Here is a 26,928-nt window from a genome sequence, read left to right as displayed (position 1 = left end):
ACCAGGTCCTGCATTAAGAGCTATTACCTTAATATTTGAGTAAACTCTTTGGAATTGTAATCTGTGGGTGTCACCGAGTAGGTGAAGCTGGCTGTACAGTGGACATATGCATGCCCCCAATGCAATTATGCAGTCTAACACATCCAGAGGGATCTTAATTTTTTTTTATGTATATATATATATATATATATATATATATATATATATATTACTGTTTGTCAAATTAATTATTATTGCATTATTTTTAAGTTATGTAACAACATTCCAATCTCGTTTAGCATTATCTAGTGGTTCAGATATGGCATTATTCCACTACTTGTATCCATTTGGATCAGTTTCAATGGTGAGCTTTTATTTTCAGGGTGCGTGCATCCAGTGGTGGAAAAAGTATCCAATTGTCATACTTGAGTAAAAGTAAACATACCTTAATATAAAATAACTCAAGTAAAAGTGAAGTCACGCAGTAAAATACTACTTGAGTAAAAGTCTAAGTGTTTGGTTTTAAATATACTTAAGTATCAAAAGTAAATAAATTGCTCAAATGTACTTAAGTATCAAAGTAAAAAGTATAAATAATTTCAAGTTCTTTACATTAAGCAAACCATACGGCACAATTTTTATTTTTATTGACAGGTAGCCAGGGGTACTAACACTCAGACATAATTTACAAGCGAAGCGTTTGTGTTTAGTGAGTCCGCCAGAGCAGAGGTAAATTAGTAGGGAGGACCAGGGATGTTCTCTTGATAAGTGTGTGAATTGGACCATTTCTGTCACAATGTACTTTTGGGTGTCCGGGGAAACGTATGGAGTAAATGTACAAAATATAAATAGTAAAGTCAAGTACAGATCCCCCCCAAAACTACTTAAGTAGAACTTAAGTATTTTTACACCACTGCGTGCACCCTATTGTTGCTCGCTAAGCTTCATACGTCACCGTTTTACTTCCAATGGCTTGCGATTGGCTTGTGTGGCTGTACGTCGAAATCGCAAAAACAACCCTCTAATCGTTGCACAGAGTGGGCGGATAATAGCTGAGCCTATCTAGCTATACATTTATATCTGCATCGTTGCGCCACATAACAAGGCGAAATCAGCTAACTACAATGCTAGGACAAAGGGATTCATAAAGGACCTATATCTATAAGGTTATCACCATGGAGTCCTACGATATAATAGCAAATCAGCCAGTGGTTATTGATAATGTAAGTAGCCAACATCATTGGTAAATGTAACGGTAACTAAGGTAACCGAAAAGTCGCTAACGTTAGTTTGCTTTTCAATGGGTGGTGGTCGTTGTCTTGTTTATAGCTAAAGTTAGCTAGCGGATTAGCCAGTAGTATGCTTTTGCAAACCCTCTTATTGTCTAGTCAAGCCACAGATATCAAATATATTTGCTGAAGCCACTGACTAGCTTTGCGACTCAGTCAGTAGCTAGTTAGCTACCTACCATAGCATTGTGAGACGGGAAGGGTGATAACCAAGGCTAACAACAAGCTCACGTTAGATGTTTGCATCCCCAACCAATCCATCCATATGCAGTATGCGAATTATGGGGAGCTTTTCAACTAGTTAGGTTAGTTTGCCAGCTAGCTATAAATAAGAAGTCTAGCCAACGTTAATTGTGAAAGAAAGGACGAGTTAGGAAACTAGCGCATCATCTAACGTTAGGCTAGATTATTAACAGCCTTTCTCTTCAGGCTACTTGATAACAGCATCATTGTGTTTTAAAATAAATAATAATTTACTTATGCATCATTGTGTTGCTGATCGTAATCAATACAAGGCATTAAAGTACAATAATTAAGGAACAGCATATTTTTACTACTGATATTGGGTCTGACACAGTAGTTTACAATAGGCCGGTGTGCTGCCCCTCAGCACTCTCTCATGACTACTGACTGATATCACTGTACAAACAGGATGAACAGATGGGGCCAGAGACGCCCTCAGTCCCTATAATAAATGAGTTAATATATGTAGCTGACGTTGCAAGGACCTACATGTTCTTTCTCTTTCAGGGCTCCGGTGTTGTTAAAGCTGGTTTTGCAGGAGACCAGATCCCCAAATACTGCTTCCCAAACTAGTAAGATCAAACACTACAGCCAACTCAACACTATAATATTAAATACTTAAATGTATTTGACTGAAATGCTTTGTTTGAATGAAAAGTGTATGTAAAATGATCCATGTGTTTACCTTCTAGTGTGGGTCGTCCAAAGCATGTTCGGGTGATGGCAGGTGCTCTGGAAGGAGATCTGTTCATTGGCCCAAAAGCAGAGGTACAGTGCTCTACTAAGACCGATGCCTGTGGCCCTGTGTCACTGATAATGTAAAGGGATTTATGGGCCTGTATGCCTATATGTAGGCTGTTATTAACACTAAATCTGTATTTTTAAACAAAATATAGTAATTTGGCTGCTATTCCCAATACTTTCTCTCCATGTGGTTGTAGGAACACAGGGGGCTCCTGTCTGTGCGGTACCCAATGGAGCACGGTATTGTGAAGGACTGGAATGACATGGAGCGCATCTGGCAATATGTGTACTCTAAGGAGCAACTACAGACCTTCTCTGAAGAGGTATTTTTCTCTGGTTTCTGTGACACTTATTCTGGGTACTTTTAATTTGATCATGAGAGCTGGTGTTCTCTCTCAGGGCTGCTTGAAGTTAATATGATTTTTTTTTTTTTACTGTTTCACTGCATTTACTTTCTTTTGCATTTATCCTAATGTCCTTTAGCATCCTGTGCTGCTAACAGAGGCCCCCTTGAACCCAAGTAAAAACCGGGAGCGTGCAGCAGAGGTGTTTTTTGAGACCTTCAATGTACCAGCGCTCTTCATCTCCATGCAGGCAGTATTAAGCTTGTGAGTTTGTTTTTCCTCTAGATATCTTCTCTTGTTTGCCAGCCTTATGTTGGGCATACCAGTACATTAAAAGATTTCACTCCCAAAGGAGGAAAATGGTCATCACTAGTTATCACAGCCATGTAGGTCATAAAACCCCTGCTATGGCTGTGGTATTGACAACTAAGGAAACCCCAGGTTAATATGACATGTAATGCATTCGTAATTGTAGCGTTGTGAAAATGATCATTAGCAAAAACAACTGTTTTGAATGTCTCTTTGGATATTGCAGATATGCCACAGGCCGGACAACAGGAGTGGTGCTGGATGCTGGTGATGGGGTAACCCATGCTGTGCCCATCTATGAAGGCTTTGCCATCCCTCACTCTATCATGCGGGTCGACATTGCTGGCCGTGATGTTTCACGCTACCTACGCCTGCTACTGCGCAAGGAAGGCTATGACTTCCACACCTCAGCTGAGTTTGAGGTTGTGCGCACTATAAAAGAGGTATGGATGAAGAAATGTTTGTATTTTTGATGGGGTCAAGGCAAATAGTTGTATAAATCTTCAAGACACTATCAGTCTTGTTATTTGTTTCATTCTTTGTCCTTGACTCCTGTCACCCTAATTGTTTACCTCTGCAGAGAGCATGCTACCTGTCACTGAACCCACAAAAAGATGAGACCTTGGAGACAGAGAAGGTGCAGTACACTCTTCCTGATGGCAGCACATTGGATGTGAGTCATGTTAGATTCATTCTCAAAATGTTTAAGATTTAGTGTTCTGGAAGTTAAATATTACTACTTACTTTGACATTAACATATAAACTGTTGTATTTTACTGATGAATTGACAGCTTGTTATCCCCTGTGTAGATTGGCCCTGCTCGGTTCCGAGCCCCAGAGCTCCTCTTCCGTCCAGACCTGATAGGGGACGAGAGTGAAGGAATCCACGAAGTTCTTGCTTTTGCCATTCAGAAGTCCGACATGGACCTGCGACGTACACTCTTTTCCAACATTGTTCTCTCTGGGGGCTCCACACTCCTCAAAGGTAAGGACTAGAGTCCTGTCCCACCAATTACATATTGAAGACTGTAGCAAACAAACTCCACTCCTTCAGCATTGGCTAATTGTATTACTCTCCCTGTTTACAATTTTGTTTCTGTCCCAAAGGTTTTGGTGACCGGTTGTTAAGTGAAGTAAAAAAGTTGGCACCTAAAGATGTGAAAATAAAGGTATTTGCTGCCTTGGAGCTGTATTTACCCATGTATGAGCACTGAGCAGCAATTTCAATGTAGTATGTTTAATGTTGGTGCAACATATTTCTGAACTAGTTGTGCTGTTTCACAGCCAGTTTATTTCCCTGTTTCTCTGTTAGATCTCTGCACCTCAAGAACGACTCTACTCCACGTGGATAGGGTAAGTAACGTCATGTGATCAGCCACACTTAGATTAAACAGTCTTTCCAGAGTAATGGACAGTAATGATCCTCTGTTGTATGCTTTAAGGGGCTCCATCCTTGCGTCACTGGACACCTTCAAGAAGATGTGGGTTTCAAAGAAGGAGTATGAGGAAGACCGAGCACGTGCCATCCATCGGAAGACATTCTGAAGAGACTGGTGGTGCTCTTATTCTGCCCAAGAAAAGTCCACCAACTAGTCCACCACACCCCCTGATGGGGAGAGCCCATGGCTCCCTATGGCATGCCTTCTACGGACTCCCCTACACGCCATATGACGAGGAAACTGGCCAGGACTGGCGAAGTGTTGACCAGCATTTACCAGAAAGACCCAGAACCTGTCCCAATGACAAGGCTTTAAGTTGCATCTCTTGATATTGTGGATTTTTTGTTTTTTTGTTTAAACACATTCAAGGCTAAGCTGCATTGCTTGATTCAAATTCTGTATTTATTCTGCTGTGTGTTATGCCCCATAAAATCCATCACTTAAATGACAATGAAGGTGAATGTTCTGCTTTACTTTGATAGATTCAATTAAGACTTGTTTTTACCTTTGGGTGTGGTTACTGTGGCACATTAAACAGTGTGCAAAGATACCTTAAGAACTAGTTGAAGTTGTCTCCTTATTTCCCACAGTCTGAATGGAGACAGTTTAAATGAATTGTTAAAATATGACCCAGTGTACTGTAACTTACACCGACTCCATTTAAAAGTGTTGCTTCATATTTAACTGTTGAAGATGAGACACTGATGGATTAAAAAAAATGTACAGATGTTGCAATTTCTGAGGATAACTTTCCCTTATTTCAAACCAAAGTGGATCTAAATTGTATTAAATATTTGATCGGTTCATAAATTTAACTCAACATTGTAAGGGGACTAATAATAAATCGAGTGGACCATATGAGTTAAAAGCACTGTCACATTGGAGAATATTATCCAAACTGGTATGGTTTACTTCCTCTAATTAGTCTAAACTTTTAAACTGCACCAAAACGTATGCAGACATGATAATGGGTTGGTTGTCATGTTTTCTACTGGATATTTGCAATCTAAACTGAATTAGAATTACTGACTTCATTTTATATCAAAATAGGTATATTTTTGTTTCAAGAGGAACCATATGACCATATCCTACTCATATAATGACTCCTTCAAGCAAATACTAACACTAAAATTAACAGTATTGCTGAAAGAAAAATGTCTTTCATTACAATAAATTTGTGTACTCTGCTGGGAAGTATTTTTGTTGTGCTGAATACATTAGCAACTGATAATTTTCCACACCTTCATCCACAGTACTACAGTCACTCACAGCTTTGCTGTGGTTGCTAGGAAACTCAGAAAGCGGATATGTAAGGCCTGTCTGCCAGTAGACATCGCCCTCTTGTGGCTGTCCACTGTAGTACATAAAAAGTCCACAAGTGGACTGTTTGGAAGTTGTAAACATGCGTTGATTGCAGTTGTGATTCCACTGTGATTATTATTATTAAACCCTGCTGGTCATCTATGAACATTTTGAACATCTTGGCCATGTTTTGTTATAATCTCCACCCGGCACAGCCAGAAGAGGACTGGCCACCCCTCATAGCCTGGTTCCTCTCTAGGTTTTTTCCTAGGTTTTGGCCTTTCTAGGGAGTTATTCCTAGCCACCGTGCTTCTACACCTACATTGCTTGCTGTTTGGGGTTTTAGGCTGGGTTTCTGTACAGCACTTTGTGACATCGGCTGATGTAATAAGGGCTTTATAAATACATTTGATTGATTGATTGATTGATGTATCTTAAGATTTTGAATAAAATTCTCACTGCAGATCCTCTCCAGCTCTGTCAGGTTGAATGGGGAGCTCTCCAGAGATGTTTGATCGGGTTCAAGTCTGGCCTCTGGCTGGGCAACTCAGAGACTTGTCCCGAAGCCACTCCTGCGTTGTCTTGGGTGTGCTTAGGGTCGTTGTCCTGTTGCAAGGTGAACCTTCGCCACAGTCTGAGCTCTGGAGCAGGTTGTCATCACGGATCTCTGTACTTTGCTCAATTAATCTTTCCCTCGATCCTGACTAGTCTTCCAGTCCCTACCGCTGAAAAACATCCCCACAGCATGATGCTGCCACCACCATGCCTTCACCGTAGGGATGGTGCCAAGTTTCATGCAGGCATTCAGACCAGAGTCTTGTTTCTCATGGTCAGAGTCCTTCAGGTGCCTTTTGGCTAACTCCGAGCGGGCTGTCATGTGCCTTTTACTACGTGACTACCATAGAATGTTGTGGTAGTCATGCTGCTTAAGCGTGTCTTGAATTCTAAATAAATTACAGTGTCACCAGCAAAGCCTCCCCACACCATACTTTATTTAACTAGGCAAGTCAGCTAAGAACAAGTTCTTATTTACAATGATGGCCTACCGGGGAACAGTGGGTTAATTGCCTTGTTCAGGGGCAGAACAACAGATTTTTACCTTGTCAGCTCAGGCATTCGATCGAGCAACCTTTTGGTTACAGGCCCAACGCTCTAACCACTAGGCTACCTGCCGCCTCAATGCTTTACGGTGGGAAATACACATGTGGAGATCATCCGTTCACCTACTCTGTCTCACAAACACACGGCGATTGGAACCAAAAATATCAAATTTGGACTACAGACCAAAGGACAAATTTCCACCGGTCTAATGTCCATTGCTCGTGTTTCTTATTCAAAGCAAGTCAATTCTTATTGGTGTCCTTTGTAGTGGTTTCTTTGCAGCAATTCGAGCATGAGGGCCCGATTCACACAGTCTCCTCTGAACAGTTGATGTTGAGATGTGTCTGTTACTTGAACTCTGAAGCATTTATTTGGGCTGCAATTTCTGAGGCTGACAACTCTACTAAACATATCCTTTTCAGAGTTAACTTCGGGTCTTCCATTCCTGTGGCGGAGCCAGTTTCAATCATAGCTCTTGATGGTTTTTGAGACTGCACTTGAAAAATCATTTTTCAAAGTTTTTAACATTTTTCTTATTGACTGACCAGGTCTTAAAGTAATGATGTACTGTTGTTTCTCTTTGCTTATTTGAGCTGTTCTTGCAATAATATGGACTTGGTCTTTTGCCAAATATGGCTATCTTCTGAATACCACCCCAACTTGTCACAACACAACTGATTGGCTCAAATGCATTAAGGAAAGAAATTCCACAGATGTACTTTTAAGAAGGCACACCTGTTATTTGAAATGCATTCTACCTCGTGAAGCTGGTTGAAAGAATGCCAGGAGTGTGCAAAGCTGTCATCAAGGCAAAGGGTGGATACTTTGAAGAATCTAAAATATATTTTGATTCGTTTAGCACTTTTTTGGTTACTATATGATTCCATGTGTTTTGATGTCTTCACTATTATTCTACAATGTAGAAATTAGTCAAAATAAAGCAAAACCTTTGAGTAGATGTCTGAGATTTTTACTGGTACAGTATATAAACAAAAAAAAAACAGGACCCTGTCTTCCAAAGATAATTAGTACAAATCCAAATTTCTTCACAGATCTTCATTGTAAATGGTTTAAACACTGTTTCCCACGCTTGTTCAATGAACAATTAATGAACATGCACCTGTGGAATGGTCGTTAAGACAATAACAGCTTACAGACGGTAGGCAATTAAGGTCACAGTTATGAAAACTTAGGACACAAAAGAGGCCTTTCTACTGATTCTGAAAAACACCAAAAGAAAGATGCCTAGGGTCCCTGCTCATCTGCGTGAACGTGCCTTAGGCATGCTGCGAGGCATAAGGAGGCATTACTCATTCTGATATTTGTGTATTGCTAGACTGTTAGAGCTAGAAAACAAGCATTTCGCTGCACCTACGATAACATCTGCAAATCTGTATATCCCAATGATTCTACATAGTAACTACCATGGGTGTGTGGACTGCAGAGCGTGTGGACAATGTGGATAGCACCAGATATACTTAATTTATTAACTAAATCAAATTATGATAATACCCTTTTAGTGTACAAGCTTTTTTGAAAAGACTGCCTGAAATATCTGGTGGGATAAAGTTTTGGCCTGCCTGGTGATGCAAATTAGTTAATAGACCAATTATTGCTTGAGAAATTGCTCTCTGCTGGTAAACTATTTTTGTTTTTTTAAATATTTTGAATTAAACTATCACAGAGGTTAAGGAACTTAATTGTTACCCAGGAATGATTTGATATTGAGATAAAACCCGGCTGCATTGGACCTTTAAAGTATTACTGACGGCACGCACCGGCTTGTAAAACGCACCCAATGATGGCCCCTGATTGGCTCACCTACTTTCTGTTTCAACATTTGATTGGTGTGAGGCTTAATGCCTTAGTAATATGCCCATTCCATTGGTTGGTTGGCGTTAACCAATGTTCAAGGTTGTCTTCTTGCTGTTTCGTCCCACAGTCAAGTCTGCTAGCTAGCTACCTCTGGAGCATCCTTCTGGGGCTCATTGTTCTAGAATTAGTATTAAAGCTTATTACTAAGAATGAGAAGAGTTACTGTTTTTGTGAACGGGACGTCCAGAAATGGCAAGGTGCGTACAGTTAGCTTAGCTATTGAGCTAACGTTAGCTAGACTAGCTAGCTAATTTAATACAGCCTCACCTTTGACGCAACTAAGCCACTAACAGCCAAATGTCCAAACAAACTGGTTTAGTTGCATCGAAGTTATGCGGCCCATAATTTCTGTAGGTAGCTAACGTCAGTGGTGGAAAAAGTACCCAATTGCCATACTTGAGTAAAAGTAAAGATACCTTAATAGAGAATTATTGAAGTTGGTAACCCAGTAAAATACTACTTGAATAAAAGTCCAAGTACCTTGTTTTAAATATACTTAAGTATCAAAAGTGAAAGTATGAAACATAAAAGGACCTTATTTTACATATCAGCAATAAATAAAAGGTTTAATCGACATCTTGATCGGGTTGTTCCCACACTGAATATCTCCATGTTGCAAAGCTTGTTTGCGGAAAGACAAGAGGTTACCACCTGTGCTAATTAAGCAATAGGGAGGGAGGGGGGCATATGGCCATATACCACAAACCCTAGATGTGCCTTATTGCTTTTATAAACTGGTTACCAACGTAATTAGACTAATATAAAGACATGTTTTGACATACCCTTGGTATACGGTCTGATGTACAACAGCTGTCAGCCAATCAGCATTCAGGGCTTGAACCACCCAGTTTATAATTAAATATATAACATGGATCAAACACCTATGCCTAAGTGTAGTTTCATCAGATGGGGGGGCATCCATAACTCTATGCAAAACTGCCACAGTAAGTGTATATTTTTTATCTGAAGGGTTCTTTCTCATCTGCGTGAACGTGCCTTAGGCATGCTGAAAGATAAGGGCTATATGTTTCGCAAGCGATGATTGACGTTTCTAAACCTTAAAACACAGCATCGGGATCGTATTTCACATGAGCTAGTCGTGGGTGAAGCTAATGGCTGAAAACTGCAGGGAGAAGGCAGAATCCCACCTAGAATTTTCTCTCAATGCCAAACCCTTCATTGAGATAGTGCCACATTTTCATTTGTTTCGATATCAAAATTAAAGAAAAGTTGTCTTGCAAATTCAGCAGGCTCTGACTTTTAGAAGTTCAGTCTTTATTTTATTAATGCCATCTTTGGTGTGCTTCTTTATTTTACCTTTATTTAACAAGGCAAGTCAGTTAAGAACAAATTCTTATTTTCAATGATGGCCTAGGAACAGTGGGTTAACTGCCTGTTCAGGGTCAGAACAACAGTTTTGTACCTTGTCCACCACTCTAACCACTAGGCTACCCTGCTGCCCCTGCTTTGCGCAAGCATCTTTTTCACCAAACCTATTTATTTTTTATTGAGTCATGCATAGTGTTAGATTGTGTGAAGTTTACTAAATGTGTAATGTGATATTTTAACATTACTATTTTTAACACACAATAAAAATGTTTATTCATAAAATATTTAATCCATTGTCTACCTCCAAATGAAGGGGATGATGACTTTGCAAGATGGAGGGAATCTGATTTCATTGTTCCTTAACTCGCGATTTAGTAATTTCATTCAATCTCATTCAGAGTATGTGGAGTTAGTCTGCCCCGGAGCAGGTTAGTTCTGAAGGATTCGTTGCCATAGAAATGTAACTGACCAAAAGGTGAGCCACTTTCGTATGATCAGTTATCCCGAGTTGAACTCAGAGTTGACTAAAGTTAAGTCGCTAACTCCTGGCAGTCTTGGTAGATTTGAAATTTGTTGTTGTTATCTGTCTATAAGCAGTGCTCTATCTGTGTGTCATCATGTCATATTGCTGGGTCTATCTTTAAGTAAGCAAGAAATAATGGGTTTGCCCAAATCAGTCTGTTTTATGACAATAACTCTGTTTTCCTTTATTAGGTTGTAGCTGTGTATGGGACCTTGACTGACCTGTTATCTGTAGCAACCAATAAGTTGGGAATCAAAGCCTGTAATTTATACAATGGAAAAGGTGGTCTTATAGATGACATAGCGCTCATCAGGTATTGTTAACTTCCTTCAAAACTTTGTAGTTTCATGCACTTGGAAGGTCCTTACTCCTGCCAATATTGAGTATTAATTTCTCTACAATTTCTTCTTATTATAGGGATGATGATGTTTTGTATGTCTCAGAGGGAGACCCCTTTTTTGGTGAGTTTGTGTCCTCTAATTCTTTCCTTGCAAACCATTTGGTTTGAGTTATCCCTCTGAATAGTGTTATTATCTTAGACCCACAAAATGATGTCAGGGCTGGAGACGATCGGCCTGGGGCACACACCGATTGGCTGACACTTAATATTGGAGGGCGTCTCTTTACCACCACACGGTAAGCAATGGAGGAGTTATTTCCATGGTCTGTGAACATCAGAAGTCACAAATGAATATCTTTCTCAGTATTATTGCCATCCACTTTATCCTTTGGTCACTTCTTTCCTCATAAACTGATCTTTTTTTACAGGAGCACCTTGGTCAGCAAGGAGCCAGAGAGCATGCTTGCTCACATGTTTCGGGAGAAGGGTACAAATAATTAATTAAGTCTGTCACATCTACTACTAACCCTGCTACCTTTTTTTTGTGATTTACCCATAATGATGTCCCCTCTATCCTTGCTCTGCAGCTGTATGGGGTAACAAGCAGGATGAATGTGGGGCTTACCTGATTGATCGCAGCCCAGAATACTTCGAGCCTATTCTTAATTACCTGCGACATGGCCAGCTCATTATCAATGAAGGAATCAATTTACTTGGTATGTATGGCATTTACAGACAGAACTTTCGTTACCTTTATTCTATGATACTGCTCACAGATGAATGAGAACACTTAATTTGTGCATGTTGAATACAGTATTTAGATTTCTGAAATATTGACAATATATTAGCTCAAATCAGTAAATTAAATGTGAATTTCAGGGGTTTTGGAGGAGGCCCGTTTCTTTGGAATTGAGCAGCTTGCTGAGCAGTTGGAAGTAGCAATAAAGGTGAACTCCAGCTACATATTTCAAAAGATTTATTACATTTCAACACAGCATATTGATCCATGTCACCCCATGCTTTTCTATAGAATAACCAGACACCTGAGGACCACTCTCCCATCTCTCGCAAGGAGTTTGTTCGGTTTCTGCTGGCTACACCAACCAAATCAGAGCTCCGCTGTCAGGTAAAACGCAACACATTTGCAACAAGGGCAACGCACTGTCGAACATTAGATCCGGTCTAACTAACATGACACGTGAACCTGACAAATAATACCTTTATCCACAAGGGACTTAATTTCAGTGGTGCTGATCTCTCTCGTCTCGACTTGCGCTACATCAACTTCAAGATGGCCAACCTGAGTCGCTGCAACCTGACACATGCCAACCTATGCTCTTCAAACCTGGAGCGCGCTGACCTGTCTGGGGCCAACCTCGATGTGAGCCCATAGCTCCTTCACTAGCCTATGAAATCTTTCAGAAATTAGCAGTATTTTGTACGGACTGATTTTGTCTTTCTGTTTTAGGGTGCTAACTTGCAGGGTGTCAAGATGCTCTGTTCAAATGCTGAGGGGGCGTCTCTCAAAGGATGCAATTTTGAGGACCCATCTGGACTCAAGGCCAACTTAGAGGGTAAGCTTTCTAATTGATTTTTATGATAAGAAGAATGAGAAACATGGAACCGATAACACTTGTTTAACCTCTGGTGTTGAACATCTAATTTCTGTCTTATTAGGTGCCAATCTGAAAGGGGTTGACATGGAGGGAAGTCAGATGACCGGAATTAACCTGCGTGTGGCCACTCTCAAAAATGCTAAGCTGAAGAACTGTAACCTGCGGGGTGCCACTTTGGCAGGAACCGATCTTGAGGTAAGCTGAGGGCATTTAAGTGGATTAATCTTGAGACTTGAGACTACTCTTGTAATCATTTTAAGTTTGTTGTTAACTTCTTTGCGCACCCATCCTGTCAACATCCTCTGAATTGCAGAGCGCCAAATTCAAATGAAATTACTAAATATATTACATTTTCATGAAATCACAAGTGCAATATAGCAAAACAGTTTAGCTTGTTGTTAATCCACCTGGCATGTCAGATTTTAAAAAAGCTTTAAAGGCGAAGGCAAACTATTCTATTATCTGAGGATAGCACCTCCGTAAACAAAGAGAAAGCATATTTCAACCCTGCAGGTGCGACACAAAACGCAGAAATAAAAATATAATTCATGCCTTACCTTTGACGAGCTTCTTTTGTTGGCACTCCAATATGTCCCATAAACATCACAAATGGTCCTTTTGTTTGATTTAATTCCGCCAATATATATCCAAAATGTCCATTTATTTCGCTCGTTTGTTCCAGAAAAACACAGCTTCCAACTTAAGCAACGTTGCTACAAAATATCTCAAAAGTTACCTGTAAACTTTGCCAAAACATTTCAAACTACTTTTGTAATACAACTTTAGGTATTTGTAAACGGGATGATCTGTATTCAATACAGGAGGAAACCAAACTGACGCTACTTTTCTGGTCACTTGCCTCTATCAAAAAGTACACATGAAGTGACCCTCGTTTTGAACAGGGCTACTTCATTACACAAAGGAAAAACCTCAAACAATTTCTAAAGACTGGTGACATCCAGTGGAAGCGGTAGGAACTGCAAGAAGGTCCCTTAGAAATCTGGATTCCCAATGAAAAGAGTGACCTAAAAAAAAAGAGAAATCTGAATGGTTTTTCCTCTGGGTTTCGCCTGCTACATTAGTTCTGTTATACTCAGACATTATTCAAACAGTTTTAGAAATGTCAGTGTTTTCTATCCAAATATACTAATATGTATATCTTCTGGGGATGAGTAGTCGGCAGTAAACTCAACAAGTTAAAGGTTTGTCAGTTAGATACCATGAAGTTGTTCATCCTAAGATAGATGTCACGGTAATAAAACAGTTAAGGTTAGTACCAAGAATACTGACGGTTGAGTTTTGTTTTACTTCTCACAGAACTGTGATCTGTCTGGCTGTGACCTACAAGAGGCCAACTTGAGAGGATCCAACGTGAAGGGGGCCATTTTTGAAGAGATGCTGACTGCATTGCACATGTCTCAGAGTGTTAGATAACTCTCCTGCACATTCCATCTGGGTTCAGGCTGGTTAATCTCATGGATGCCTGGCAAAGGTCTTCATTTGCCAGCCAATCCCACCCACCCCTACTATCAAGCTTCTTTGACCCTTGTGCAATACAGGTAGTTTTATGCACATCCCTGGCATTCCAGCTCATATACTAGCTTTAAATAATTTGCACTAGAGCACATTCAGGGATATTTGTTTAACTGTCTTTCCTTATTTTTCCCCAAAACCAAAATATTTCATGTATGTTTACTATTATGTCTGGATTCAATCGTACCTTATTAGTATTCTTTTAAATTCTAGATGTATACACACTTTCTTGATTATTTAACGCAACATCTCTGAAAGTCAGATTATTAAACTATAAGTGCATGAAGGTTTAAAGTAACAATATAAGGGCATGGTGTGACTGTACATTCTTATCAATGTACTTAGTTTTATGTCAGATAGGCTTTATGATTAGGATGTTTTTTCTACGCCAAAGCCATACTGTAGCATGATAAAAATGGCAAAAGAATTTGCTGTTATTGCACCACCTAATTATGCTGTGGATTTCATTTTTCTTATGTGGCAGTTGAAACAGAATTTCAAGAATGCAATGTACTCTTCATTGATAATCACTGAAGTCAGAAGCTGCCTGTTGTTTTGTTTGGTGTTCTCTGTGAATTGACCTCCTTGTTTGTTTTTTTACCACTTTCTGATTTATATCTAGTTCCATGCATTTCATGGTGGTTTTTGTCTCTTGTTGTATGAAAACCATTATTCATCATATCCAAATAATCAAAGTGAATAAGCAGTTTTTTTATAGTGTTACTGTCATTTTCAAGCTTGTGGATCACCTAGTTGTATGAGGAAGATGGTTGTATAACAACACTCCCATCACAATGAATTGCATATAATTCAATCATGTTTTGAAGTTTGCACAAATCTGTCTTAAATTAAACATTTTGTTCACTAACTTCTGTTTTACTTACTCGCAGGACACCAAAAAGTTGAATGTGGTGCTTGTAGTGTTTTTTTATTTTATTTTTTAAATCCAGTGCGAACAAAACTGGGTTTTACAAGGATAGCAAAACATCACTGCTGGACTGTGATTGTTAAAATCTGTCAGTTTGTTTAAGAAAATGTTTGCATGTTTAAAGACTGTATTTTACCAGTCTAAGGCTGCTGAATTTTTTTTCTAGGTGTAGCTGAAACCTTTGAGATGCAATATTCTCTCTCTATACTTTATTCCATAGTAGGTACTCTTTTGTCATGATAATGAAGGCAATCATAAAGAATATTGCACCTTGAGTGTGGAGATCGTCAGTATCAGGACCTTGAAGAAAAGAACAATGGTTATTTATTTTGATATAACATATCGAAGAAATATGGAATGAAAGTTAAAGACTGGGGGTGTTTCTCTTCCTCCCCTGTCTATAATTATTGCACTCAAGCACAAAAATGTATTTCAATAAATTACTGTTATCAATAAACAAAAGCCACTGTGTAATTAAATATGAAATACTGTTTTCACTAACTTTCCAGAAGAACACAAAGACCATGTGCCTAATCGTTGCTGCTGTAAAAGTGCGCAATCATTCCCAAAGTGTTAATCTTTTAAAAGGCTATTAGGGGTGCCCGGTGCCTGAAGTGGAGGTGCTTAAATCTGCTCTGTAATATATTTTTGAGTGGAGCCTTTTTCTGTAATCCACTTTGTCCTCCTGCAGCAGTGATGGAACTGGTGGGTATGGCATATGGGAACTAAGCTGCCTATAAAACCTCAGACACCTGAGTTGCTTACCTAAAGTAATAAGGCTTACTTTGCAGAATGGAAGAGAAAAAGGTCTTTTTGCTGCTGCTTTTGGTAGCGCCTCTAGTGTCACAGGGTTGCTGTCAACATTGGTCCTAAGGAGGGCTTGAACCCAGGTGGGGAAAGAGTTTCTGACAGCCTGTCTGACACCCTGGACAATGTAAGTACTTTACCTATTCATAATATGGAAGCAAAAGTAGCTAGGTCTTTTCCTAAAGGTTGTGATGGTAAAGTATCCAACGATGGCAGGGATGTTCCTATAGTTGCATTGTAAAATCTAGTTAAAATGACAATTCTACAGCTGGCTGAAGACCTTCCGAAGATAGACACATCTTGCAGTTTGTTTGGCTGTGCTGATGTCTCACCTCATCCCGAAATGTACCGGCTGAGGGCATTACTTGTGAGTGACATTTACAATTTTGAAAATACATTTTCCTTCAAGAAGCTACCCAGAAGTTGAATATAAAGGGAGGTTGTTTTGGTAGTTAAATATTGCAACTTTTTACGTGTTTTTTTTTTCTCAATGTTTTAAACAATTTGTATCCAAATTGTAAGTAATGTTTTTCATTTACTTTTTTCTAGGTAAGCCTCGCTGACAGACAAAGTGGACTAATATATAGCAAATGTATGCTAGCTAACTCTATTAAACATTGACGTGCCATCATTGTGTGTTGTGGTGTCTGTTGGGGGACAATTTTTGCTCGATCGCATAATACAGGGTATGGCTTTAAAACAGTGTAACACGATGTCAAAATACAATGATGGGTAGGCCATCATAAATAAGAATTTGTTCTTAATTAACTGACTTGCCTAGTTAAAACTAAATTCCAACAAATGATTGCCAGTATGAGTTACGTTGTCTACTCTTGTAGCAAACCTTTATTTTGAAAATGTTGACAGCATGGCTTTAATGTCGAGTTCCTGTGTACACGTGTTCATCACGGGTTAGTTACACAAGTATTTGTATACATTCTGTGGTGGTGGTTCAAGATTATCCAGTCCAGATAAATAGCTAAACTCAAGCTCGGTTACTTTAGGGACACGTTTGCAGACAATCGTCCGGTTTTCGCTAGCATCTGTGTTCGCTACTTACGAGAGCTAGCTAGCTGTAGCTAACAACAGTAGCTAGCTAACGTTAGCAACGTACAGTAGTGGGACTCGGAAGCCAGCTACCGAGTGCAACGTTTCCTCTAATTTCGTGCTTTGTTTTTCAAATGCGTTTTTTTTTATACAAGAACATAAATAACTGCACTGAAGACTGCAATGACGTCTGGAGGCCATCAATGTAACATTAGGTGTTGTTCCCACCAACTTGCGTCCCCCAGTGCGCACCAAACATTGGATGAAATGGACTTTGAAAGAGGTAGCTATATTTGTTACTTTAGTACTCATTAACAGTTTGCCTGGTTAAATGGATCACAAAACAGATATATAGCTGTAATAAGTGAAGTCTGAGTGATATTACAGGTATTTGGTCTGCTGCAATGGATGGAGACTTGGAGAGGGTCAAATCACTTCTCAAGAAGGGTACAGACCCTAATTTAAGAGACTCAGCCAATTACACTGCTCTGGTGAGGATGTCTCCAAAGGCAAAAATTATAATTTCACCTATGTTTGGTAACACATTTTGGCTGAGTTGAACTGATCCTCCTAACCATGTGTAATGGTTGTGATTTATTTCAGCACTATGCCAGCCGCAGTGGGCATAAGTCTGTATGTAAGTTCCTTCTGGAGAGCGGGGCATGTGCCAACCCTCAGACGCCAGGTGGGGCCACTCCTCTTCACCGATCTGCCTACTGTGGACAGCTGGACGTGGTCCAGCTGTTGCTTCACCATGGGGCAGATCCCCAGCTATGTGATGGTGATGGATCCTCCCCTTTACATAAGGTGCAGTACTAGTCAATGGCTATAAAAGGAAAATAATACAAAAGCAATAACGGCAGCATTATGTTGTAAGGCAATACTGTAATTCAGGGATGAGCTACTGGTGGCCACGGATCAATTTTCCTTCGATTTTCTTTTTTATAAATACAGTTGGAGCCAAATATATAGGCACCCTTGCACTTAAATCATTTCCTATTTCTTCGCATATAAGTTGAAATGAAAAAGAAACGTTTTTTCACCGTACTTTGTTAATGGATTTTCAACATTGAATTTTTTAAATTAAAACTTAAGTTTGGGCATGGGCAAAATTATTGGCACCCCTGAGCTATTTTTATTTAACCTTTATTTAACTAGGCAAGTCAGTTAAGAACAAATTCTTATTTACATTGATGGCCTAGGAACAGTGGGTTAAACTGCCTTGTTCATGGGCAGAACGACAGATCTTTACCTTGTTAGCTTGGGGATTTGAACAGTCCAACCTTTCAGTTACTGGCCCAATGCTCTAACCACTAGGCTACCTGTCATGTTTAAGTGGTCCCTCTACCAACTGCTGGACTGTTCTGGAGTGGCCAGTGAAGAGTCCAGATCTGAATCACATCCAAAACCTATGGAGAGATCTTAAAATAGAAGTTTAAGAATTAGAGCAGTTTCCTGCTGAAGAGTAGCCCACATTGCCAGTAGTACGGTACAGCAAGCTATTTGATGGCTACAAGAAGCATTTGTTGTCAGTTATCTTGACCAAAAGATGCGCAACCAAGTACTAGCTCCACGGTGCCAATCACTTTGTCTATGCCATTTTGTCTTAAGTTTATAATTTTTTATTTAGAAAATAAAGTTGACAAAATACAATTTGTTTCTGCAATGTTGCAAATCCAATAAGATGTGAAGACCAAATTTGGTTGTGCATCAGCAATTTTTCTCTTATGTCAGTCACTGACTAATCTCGGTTACCCAGAAGTAAAATTCCCGCAAAAGTCATGTATCTGTCCATGAGAGATTAGTCTTTACAGTCACTCAATTAGCCCAGGTTTTAGATTGGTAAGTTTGTCGAGCCAGCTATTTCCGTCCAGGGGGCCTCCATTGATTTTATTCGTCACTGTCACTCAGATATGATATTAACCGCAAATATGTCAAGATATGTAGAATTGCATGAAATTAGCTGTAAAACTTATTTTCTCTCCTCGCCAACTAAATATAACTAAGGGCAGGCTCTGAATGCATGTGGGGTTATGGATGTGGGAACACAGACCCGTGAGCCACTGCAGCCCATCATGAGTTCAGATATTTTGTGGGGCCCACCCCATCAAAGTTGCCCATCCCTGCTGTAGTTGTATCACTTACGATGGTGTGTGTTGACAAAGGGAGCAGGCTGCAGAGCAGAGCCATGAAGATGTCTGCAGACTCCTTCTCCAGTGCTGTCCCTCCCTCCGGAGCCACACAAACAAGAAGTCCCAGGTACCTTACCAGCTAGCACCAGATGGACATCTGAAGGAGCTCCTGGAACCCCCACAATAACACAGGGACACCCAGCTTAACCAAAGTCAACACAACACATTACTTATCAGGTTAACTAGAAGATTATCCGTGAGGCAGTCACTTGTGTAGAGCTGTTTTGTGTTTTGTTTTCTTAAGGTCCCCACCTAAACTGGCTGGTATGGGATTGATTTTATCTGGTGTAGTTCTTTCTCAACCAGCAGGGGGAGCAAGTCTACCAGCAATTGGTTTACTTTGTCAACTAGCTGTTTCTGCATGTTCACACTCACAAAATTCCATGGCATGCTGATCCTGACATCCTGGCCCTGAATTTGTTAGGTCTGGATGGCCCTTGGATAACTGCAGTAGCACGCGCCTGTTTGTCTGTAATAGCTGCTTTGAGCCATAGAGCAAGTGCACGTCTGAAAAAGATGTACTGAAAAACTGATTACGTGGTAAAAAATGAATCTGGCAGTAGTTTGCTTCTTGATCTACTGTTTTTTCATAGAACGTGAAACTGAAGAGGCTTTCCATATGGTGGGAGGGCAATTCCATATGGTGTGAGACTGAAATGTGTGTGAGTGTGTTGTGAGGAGGAAGTACTTCTGCAGCTTATGGATTTTCCTTGGACAAAGGTAATAGCCACCAGCCTCAACAAAAATAGGATTAATCAAGCAAATGAGTTAGCTTTAGTTTGACCACATACATTATTTATATTGTGAAAAATCTCTCATTTTGTCTGATCAGTTATGATGAATAAGACTTGTATAATGTCTAAATGAATGGATTTATGTTTGTTTATGGACATGAGAGGGAAAAATTCCATCTTATATGTCTGGACTTGGCGGTAGCTACTTGGCCAACATCCTTGCCTTTCAATACTTGGCGGTAGCTACTTGGCCAACATCCTTGCCTTTCAATAATTAGGTAAATATATGGTTTGAAGTTAAACTTTTTGCGCTCTCTCTAGCATTTATTAAACTGAATAAAACACTTGTTATATTATTAAAATCTTTACTCCACATTTCACTGCACCTATCCAGTGTATGTGACAATAAAACGTATATACCCAACATGTTCAAAACATTTGGGGTCACTTAGAAATGTCCTTTTAAAAAATCAAAACTTTTTTTTGGTCCATTAAAATAAACATCAAATTGGTCAGAAATACAGTGTAGACATTAATTTTGTAGATTACTATTGTAGCTGGAAAAGGCTGTTTTTTTTTTTAATGGAATATCTACATTGGCGTACGGATGCCCTTTATCAGCAACCATCACTCCTGTGTTCCAATGGCATGTTGTGTTAGCTAATCCAAGTTTATCATTTTAAAAGGCTAATTGATCATTAGAAAACCCTTTTGCAATTATGATAGCACACCTGAAAACTGTTATCTGATTGATTATTAAAAACAAAACTGTCCTCCTTTAGACTATTTGAGTATCTGGAGCATCAGCATTTGTGTGTTCGATTACAGGCGCAAAACGGCCAGAAACAAAGTACTTCCTACTGAAACTCGTCAGTCTATTCTTGTTCTGAGAAATGAAGGCTTTTCCTTGTGAGAAATTGCCAGGAAACTGAAGATATCGTACAATGCTGTGTACTCCTCCCTTCACAGAACATCGTAAACGGGCTCTAACCTGAACAGAAAGAGGAGTGGGAGGCCCTGGTGCACAACTGAGCAAGAGGACAAGTACATTAGTGTCTAGTTTGAGAAGCAGACGCCTCACAAGTCCTCAACTGGTAGCTTCATTAAATAGTACCCACAAAACAATGAAGAGGTGACTCCGGGATGCTGGTCTTTTAGGAAGAGTTGCAAAGAAAAAGCCATATCTCAATAAAAAGAAAATATTAAGATTGGCAAAAGAACACAAACTGAGGAACATTGGGGGGAAAAGTGTTATTGACAGACAAATCTAAGTTTTGAGGTGTTCGGATCACAAAGAACATTCGTGAGACGCAAAAAAATAAATAATAATATGCTGGGGGAGTGCTTGATGCCATCTGTCAAGCATGGTGGAGGCGATGTGATTGTCTGGGGGTGCTTTGGTGGATCTTGGAGAGGGAAGGCTATCAAACCATTTTGCAACGACATGCCATACCCTGTGGACAGAGCTTAATTGGAGCCAGTTTTCTCCTACAACAGGACAATGATCCAAAGCACAGCTCCAAACTATGCAATAACTATTTAGAATACCAGCTGACTGCTTCTTCCCTATCTATAATGGAGTGGCCAGCACAGTCACCGGATCTCAACCCTCTTGAGCTGTTGTGGGAGCAACTTGACCATATGGTACTTTTTTTTGACCTTTATTTAACCAGGTAGGCTAGTTGAGAACAAGTTCTCATTTACAACTGCGACCTGGCCAAGACAAAGCATAGCAGTGTGAACAGACAACACAGAGTTACACATGGAGTAAACAATTAACAAGTGAATAACACGGTAGGAAAAAAAGAGTCTATATACATTGTATGCAAAAGGCATGAGGAGGTAGGCGAATAATTACAATTTTGCAGATTAACACTGGAGTGATAAATGATCAGATGGTCATGTACAGGTAGAGATACTGGTGTGCAAAAGAACAGAAAAGTAAATAAATATAAACAGTATGGGGATGAGGTAGGTAAAATTGGGTGGGCTATTTACCGATAGACTATGTACAGCTGCAGCGATCGGTTAGCTGCTCAGATAGCAGATGTTTGAAGTTGGTGAGGGAGATAAAAGTCTCCAACTTCAGCGATTTTTACAATTCGTTTCAGTCACAGGCAGCAGAGAACTGGAACGAAAGGCGGCCAAATGAGGTGTTAGCTTTAGGGATGATCCGTGAGATACACCTGCTGGAGCGCGTGCTAAGAAGTGCCCATCAAGCCAAATCAACTTGTGGGACATGCTTCAGGAAGCATGGTGTGAAATCATGCTTCCTTATTATTTCAATTAAAATCATTATTTATAACCTTGTCAATATCTTGACTATATTTCCTATTCATTTTGCAACGAAATTAATGCATGATTTCATGGAAAACAAGGACAAACTTTTGAACGGTAGTGTGTGTGTGTGTGTGTGTGTGTGTGTGTGTGTGTGTGTGTGTGTGTGTATTAGTCAAAAGTTTGGATACACCTACTTGTTCAAGGGTTTTTCTTTATTTTTACTATTTTCTATATTGTAGAATAATAGTGAAGATATCACAACTATGAAATAACACATGGAATCATGTGGTAACCAAAAAAGTGTTAAACAAATCAAAATATATTTAATATTTGAGATTCTTCAAAGTAGCCACCCTTTGCCTTGATGACAGCTTGGCACACTCTTGGCGTTCTCTCAACCAGTTTCACCTGGAATGCTTTTCCAATGGTCTTGAAGGAGTTCCCACATATTCTGAGCACTTGTCTGTTTTTCCTTCACTCTGCGATCCAACTCATCGCAAACCATCTCAATTTGGTTGAGGTCGGGTGATTGTGGAGGCCAGGTCATCAGATGCAGCACTCCATCATTCTCCTTCTTGGTCAAATAGTGCTTACACAGCCTGGAGGTGTGTTGGGTCATTGTCCTGTTGAGAAAATAAATTATAGTCCCACTAAGCTTAAACCAGATGGGATGGCTTATCGCTGCAGAATGATGTGGTAACCATGCTGGTTAAGTGTGCCTTGAATTCGAAATAAATCATAGACAGTGTCACCAGCAAAGCACCTTCACACCTCCTCCATGCTTCACGATGGGAACCACACGTGGAGATCATCCGTTCACCTACAAAGACACGGCGGTTGGAACCAAAGATATCAAATTTGAACTGATCAGACCAAAGGACAGATTTCCACCGGTCTAATGCCCATTGCTCGTGTTTCTTGGCCCAAGCAAGTCTCTTCTTCTTACTGGTGCCCTTTAGTAGTGGCTTCTTTGCTGCAATTAGACCATGAAGGACTGATTCACGCAGTCTCCTCTGAACGGTTAATTTTGACGTTTTTGTTATTTGAACTCTGTGATGCATTTGTTTGGGCTGCAATCTGAGGTGCAGTTAACTCTAATGAATGTATCCTCTGCAGCAGAGAACTCTGTTTCTTCCTTTCCTGTGGCGGTCCTCATGAGAGCCAGTTTCATCACAGCGCTTTATGGTTTTTGCGACTGCACTTGAATAAACTTTCAAAGGTCTTGAAATTTTCTGGATTGACTGATCTTCATGTCTTTAAACCTCTTCTTGACATAATATGGACTTGGTCTTTTACCAAATAGGGCTATCTTCTGTATTCCACCGCTAAAGTCACAACACAACTGACTGGCACAAACACATTAAGAAGGAAAGAAATTCCGCAAATAGCTTTTTACAAGGCAAATCTGTTAATTGAAATGCATTCCTGGTGACTACCTCATGAAGCTGGTTGAGAGAATGCCAAGAGTGTGCAAAGCTGTCAGCAAGGCAAAGGGTGGCTACTTTGAAGAATCTCAAATATATTTTTATTTGTTTTACACTTTTGTGGTTACATGATCCCATATGTGTTATTTCATAGTTGTGATGTCTTCACTATTATTCTACAATGTAGAAAATAGTAAAAAATAAATAAAAAAACTTGAATGAGTAGGCGTGTCCAAACTGTCTTACTGATACTGTGTGTGCAGACAAATAAAATGGTTTATTTTCTTGTCTGTAGGTTACACAACATTTTAGCTTCAATATAAAAGCACAGTGTTGCTGTAACAGCATGTCTTCATCAAGTAACATTTGCCTATAAAAAATGAATGGTTAACCCTCTCACACGAATATAAAAGCACAGTAGGCCTACTTTACAACATTACAATAAACCAGGCTTCATCTTTATAAATATCATGCAAATCATTGCATGGATTTTTTTCTCATTTTGTCTGTCATAGTTGGAAGTGTACCTATGATGAAAATTACAGGCCTCATCTTTTTAAGTGGGAGAACTTGCACAATTGGTGGCTGACTAAATACTTTTTTTGCCCCACTGTATGTATTTATAGCCTAAAAGAGCCAATTTGTGTTCTGAGAAAATGTGAATGTGATCAAGTTTGATTTATATTCACACTTCGGGTTCTAGGCTTCCTAGGTCTTTTTAATAAAAAATGATTGACTGGAATTAATCAACTCAATAGTGATGCCATACTGTAAGAGTTTTTAGTTTTTTCAGATGCGAAGGCCTACACATTGCAACCCTGCATATAGTGAGTTCAGCCCTGTTAGTTTTGTTGTATATTGTTGTCCAATCGCAGTTGTCTCTGTGTAACGGGTTATACTGTTATCATTCTCCTTAGGGCCAAGAGGTTTTCCAGGATTTTTTTTTTTACCATGTCACATGATAAGAAAAATATTCTGCTCCTATCATAGTCCATATCAAAGCGCATATATAAAAAAAAATGTACAGCTGATTTATTACTATGTCATACGCTACAACTAGGGTCCAGAGTTGGTTAGGTTAGCCTAGGAACAACTCTGGGCCCCCGGAAAACAATACTCCCCCACCAGACCTGTGGGGCCAACTCTGAAATCACCACACAATATTACAAATAAAAAAACAAATCAATTTTACATGGTTTTGGTGGTGGGGATGGACTTCCATGGTTTTACATGGCTAAGTGCTGCCGGCAGCTACTGCAACAATTTCAGAATGTAACAGGCAGTTACTGCAATTTCAGGTAAAATCCCAATAAAACCACTGGCATAGCAGAAGCCCCCGCAAGGCAGCTTTGTGAATTTTAAAGCTGAATATGGAAGTGTGAGTTGTAGATATGTCATACTCATTGATAGCAAGTCTAAGAAGCGGTATATCTGTTCTATGTGTGCTAGTTCTATACTTCCCTTTTTCAAGTTTAGTTTTCGCTTTTACTTTCGGTTTTGTACACCAATTTCAAACAGCTGAATATACAATATTTTGGTTATGGAAAATATATTTTTACAACAATTTAGATGGTACAATAAATCTCTACACTGTACTTGTTTGTTTTGTCACATAAACTGAAATTAGGCGAACTATTAGAATTTTAGAAACCAGGAAATGGCGCCGCGATTTCTGCATAGTGCATCTTTAACTGTCATTGCAGGAGCTGTCCCATGCTGAAAATTATTCCAGAAGATAGGCTATTAAGAGTCATCTGTAGCTCTTAAATTATTTATGGCTATTAAAATTCATCTTTATTTATTTTTATTTTACAAAATACCGTTTTTCCATCAAGATAAATGTTCTTTAGCCTATTGTGTATTTAAATGTTTGTATTATATGTTTACCATGTGTTATTTATTCTAAGGGTTTTCTCATGCTATTTTGTATTTCATGTTTGATTATGTAAATTCTGCATTCAGTTTGTGTAAACTGTGAGCAAGAATGAATAAAGACAGTCGCGCTTTCCTTCGTTGGCTATGGAAAATATCAGTGTGACCTAAAAAAAAAAGGATGACAGAGGTTTTTGTAACTGCTCAACAAATCATTGTAGCCTATTGGCAGGCAAGAATTGGGCTTCAATTAAGCCTACAGATATTCTACAATTAAAATAATTCAACATGAAGTAGCAAGTTAAGCGATGTTGCCATATACGTAATATGTTGACCTTTAGGTTATTGGTTAGGCTGCTGTGAAATGTGTGAACTTTTAGATGGTCTAATAGATACTAATATTGAAGTGGCTCAGATCCGCCCCCCTTTTGCCTTCAGAACAGCCTCAATTTGTCAGTGCAGGAACTCTACAAGGTGTCGAAAGCGTTCCACAGGACTGCTGGCCCATGTTGACTCCAATGCTTCCCATAGTTGTGTCCTGTTGGCTGGATGTCGTTTGGGTGGTGGAGCATTCTTGATACACACGGGAAACTGTTGAGCGTGAACACCCCAGCAGCATTGCAGTTCTTGACACAAACCTGTGTGCCTGGCACCTACTACCACACCTGTTCATTGGCACTGAAATCTTTTGTCTTACTGATTCATGGCATACATACACAATCCATGTCTCAAGGCTTAGAAATCCTTATTTAACCTGTGACATCAATACATAACATATAAGGGATCATAGCTTTCACCTGGATTCACCTGGTCAGTCTGTCATGGAAAGAGCAGGTGTCCTTAATGTTTGGTACTTTCAGTGTACATGAAAGTGATGTCAATATTTAGCCCAATAATCTAGATATTAAATAATGTGGTTAATATGGTTTTCATACAAATAAATGTGTCCTTGCTTCGCTAGTTTATAACATTGTAAACTTTTTAGTCTATATTCAACAAAGCAGTTTTCAATGGTCACAGCTAGACAAGCATCTTCATTCTATATTTAACAGAGATTTTCTGCTAGTAAAGTGACGCAGGAGGGCAAATGGTGATCTAATGATGCGCTTATCTGTCCTACGAGTGGTCTGAGGCAGGCATTAGATTACAAGCGATTGCAATGTTAATAAGGACTGTTTTGGGAAACTGCTTGGAAATTTAAAGATGCTCCTACGAAGATTCTAATGATGAACAGAGCCTTAAGATGCTTTTGGGAAACCGAGCCCAGGACGGTACCATAGGCTTAGACACTGCTCTGAGCCAACGCAAGCCTTTAGGAACCGCACCACCAGAGGATGAGACCCCGGGGTAGAGCCAACAATCCCTACGTGACACAGCGATATGGCTGCCGCATAAACTTTCAATGTAAAAAATGAAAAGCAAGAATTTTTTTATTTACCTTGGCAAGTAAGTTAAGAACTAATTCTTATTTTCAATGACAGCCTAGGAACAGTGGGTTAACTGCCTGGTCAGGGGCAGAACTACAGATTTGTACCATGTCAGCTTGGGGGTTTGAACTTGCAACCTTGTGATTATTAGTCCAATGCTCTAACCACTAGGCTACCCTGCCCTCCAAAGATCCCTGAAAAGGAGAAGCTCCTTTAATCTGACACCAACCCTCAAAACGCATCACTTATAC

The 26,928-nt window shown here is 39.6% G+C and overlaps 3 protein-coding genes across 3 annotated transcripts; all 3 read left to right on the top strand.

Moving 5' to 3' along the window:
- Positions 1–1,003: 1,003 nt before the first annotated feature.
- Positions 1,004–5,819, top strand: LOC135514136 (beta-centractin). Its single transcript, XM_064937372.1, has 11 exons — positions 1,004–1,202; positions 2,019–2,083; positions 2,204–2,279; positions 2,453–2,578; positions 2,739–2,863; positions 3,135–3,351; positions 3,489–3,581; positions 3,719–3,893; positions 4,016–4,077; positions 4,221–4,261; positions 4,351–5,819. Exons 1-11 carry the CDS (start codon positions 1,155–1,157, stop codon positions 4,451–4,453), a joined length of 1,131 nt encoding a protein of 376 aa, XP_064793444.1. The 5' UTR covers positions 1,004–1,154; the 3' UTR covers positions 4,454–5,819.
- A 2,850-nt stretch (positions 5,820–8,669) lies between these two features.
- LOC135514135 (BTB/POZ domain-containing protein KCTD9-like) lies at positions 8,670–15,367 on the top strand. Its single transcript, XM_064937371.1, has 12 exons — positions 8,670–8,822; positions 10,669–10,790; positions 10,895–10,938; positions 11,017–11,113; positions 11,246–11,304; positions 11,405–11,533; positions 11,697–11,764; positions 11,848–11,943; positions 12,049–12,198; positions 12,286–12,391; positions 12,495–12,628; positions 13,751–15,367. The coding sequence occupies exons 1-12, from the start codon at positions 8,775–8,777 to the stop codon at positions 13,865–13,867; spliced, it is 1,170 nt and encodes a 389-aa protein (XP_064793443.1). The 5' UTR covers positions 8,670–8,774; the 3' UTR covers positions 13,868–15,367.
- Positions 15,368–16,366: 999 nt separating this feature from the next.
- ankrd39 (ankyrin repeat domain 39) lies at positions 16,367–21,979 on the top strand. The gene is made up of 4 exons (XM_064937370.1): positions 16,367–17,031; positions 17,136–17,239; positions 17,352–17,555; positions 18,921–21,979. The coding sequence occupies exons 1-4, from the start codon at positions 16,932–16,934 to the stop codon at positions 19,065–19,067; spliced, it is 555 nt and encodes a 184-aa protein (XP_064793442.1). The 5' UTR covers positions 16,367–16,931; the 3' UTR covers positions 19,068–21,979.
- Positions 21,980–26,928: the final 4,949 nt, after the last annotated feature.

This window comes from Oncorhynchus masou, chromosome 25 (genome assembly GCF_036934945.1).
Source record: "Oncorhynchus masou masou isolate Uvic2021 chromosome 25, UVic_Omas_1.1, whole genome shotgun sequence".
Classification (NCBI taxonomy): Eukaryota; Metazoa; Chordata; class Actinopteri; order Salmoniformes; family Salmonidae; genus Oncorhynchus; species Oncorhynchus masou.
The sequence above is the reverse complement of the archived record's forward strand: the minus strand, read 5'-3'. Positions and strand labels throughout refer to the sequence as shown.

What these genes read in the sequence shown, in the direction of transcription:
- ankrd39 (XM_064937370.1), top strand. Translation starts at nt 16,932, where the DNA reads ATGACGTCTGGAGGCCATCAATGTAACATTAGGTGTTGTTCCCACCAA. An exon ending in CAGCCAATTACACTGCTCTG is followed by an intron (nt 17,240 to 17,351) that starts GTGAGGATGTCT and finishes GATTTATTTCAG; the next exon opens with CACTATGCCAGCCGCAGTGG. An exon ending in GATCCTCCCCTTTACATAAG is followed by an intron (nt 17,556 to 18,920) that starts GTGCAGTACTAG and finishes CAAAGGGAGCAG; the next exon opens with GCTGCAGAGCAGAGCCATGA.
- LOC135514135 (XM_064937371.1), top strand. Translation starts at nt 8,775, where the DNA reads ATGAGAAGAGTTACTGTTTTTGTGAACGGGACGTCCAGAAATGGCAAG. An exon ending in TGTCTGGGGCCAACCTCGAT is followed by an intron (nt 12,199 to 12,285) that starts GTGAGCCCATAG and finishes TTTCTGTTTTAG; the next exon opens with GGTGCTAACTTGCAGGGTGT. An exon ending in TGGCAGGAACCGATCTTGAG is followed by an intron (nt 12,629 to 13,750) that starts GTAAGCTGAGGG and finishes TACTTCTCACAG; the next exon opens with AACTGTGATCTGTCTGGCTG.
- LOC135514136 (XM_064937372.1), top strand. Translation starts at nt 1,155, where the DNA reads ATGGAGTCCTACGATATAATAGCAAATCAGCCAGTGGTTATTGATAAT. An exon ending in AAATACTGCTTCCCAAACTA is followed by an intron (nt 2,084 to 2,203) that starts GTAAGATCAAAC and finishes TTTACCTTCTAG; the next exon opens with TGTGGGTCGTCCAAAGCATG. An exon ending in TCATTGGCCCAAAAGCAGAG is followed by an intron (nt 2,280 to 2,452) that starts GTACAGTGCTCT and finishes ATGTGGTTGTAG; the next exon opens with GAACACAGGGGGCTCCTGTC.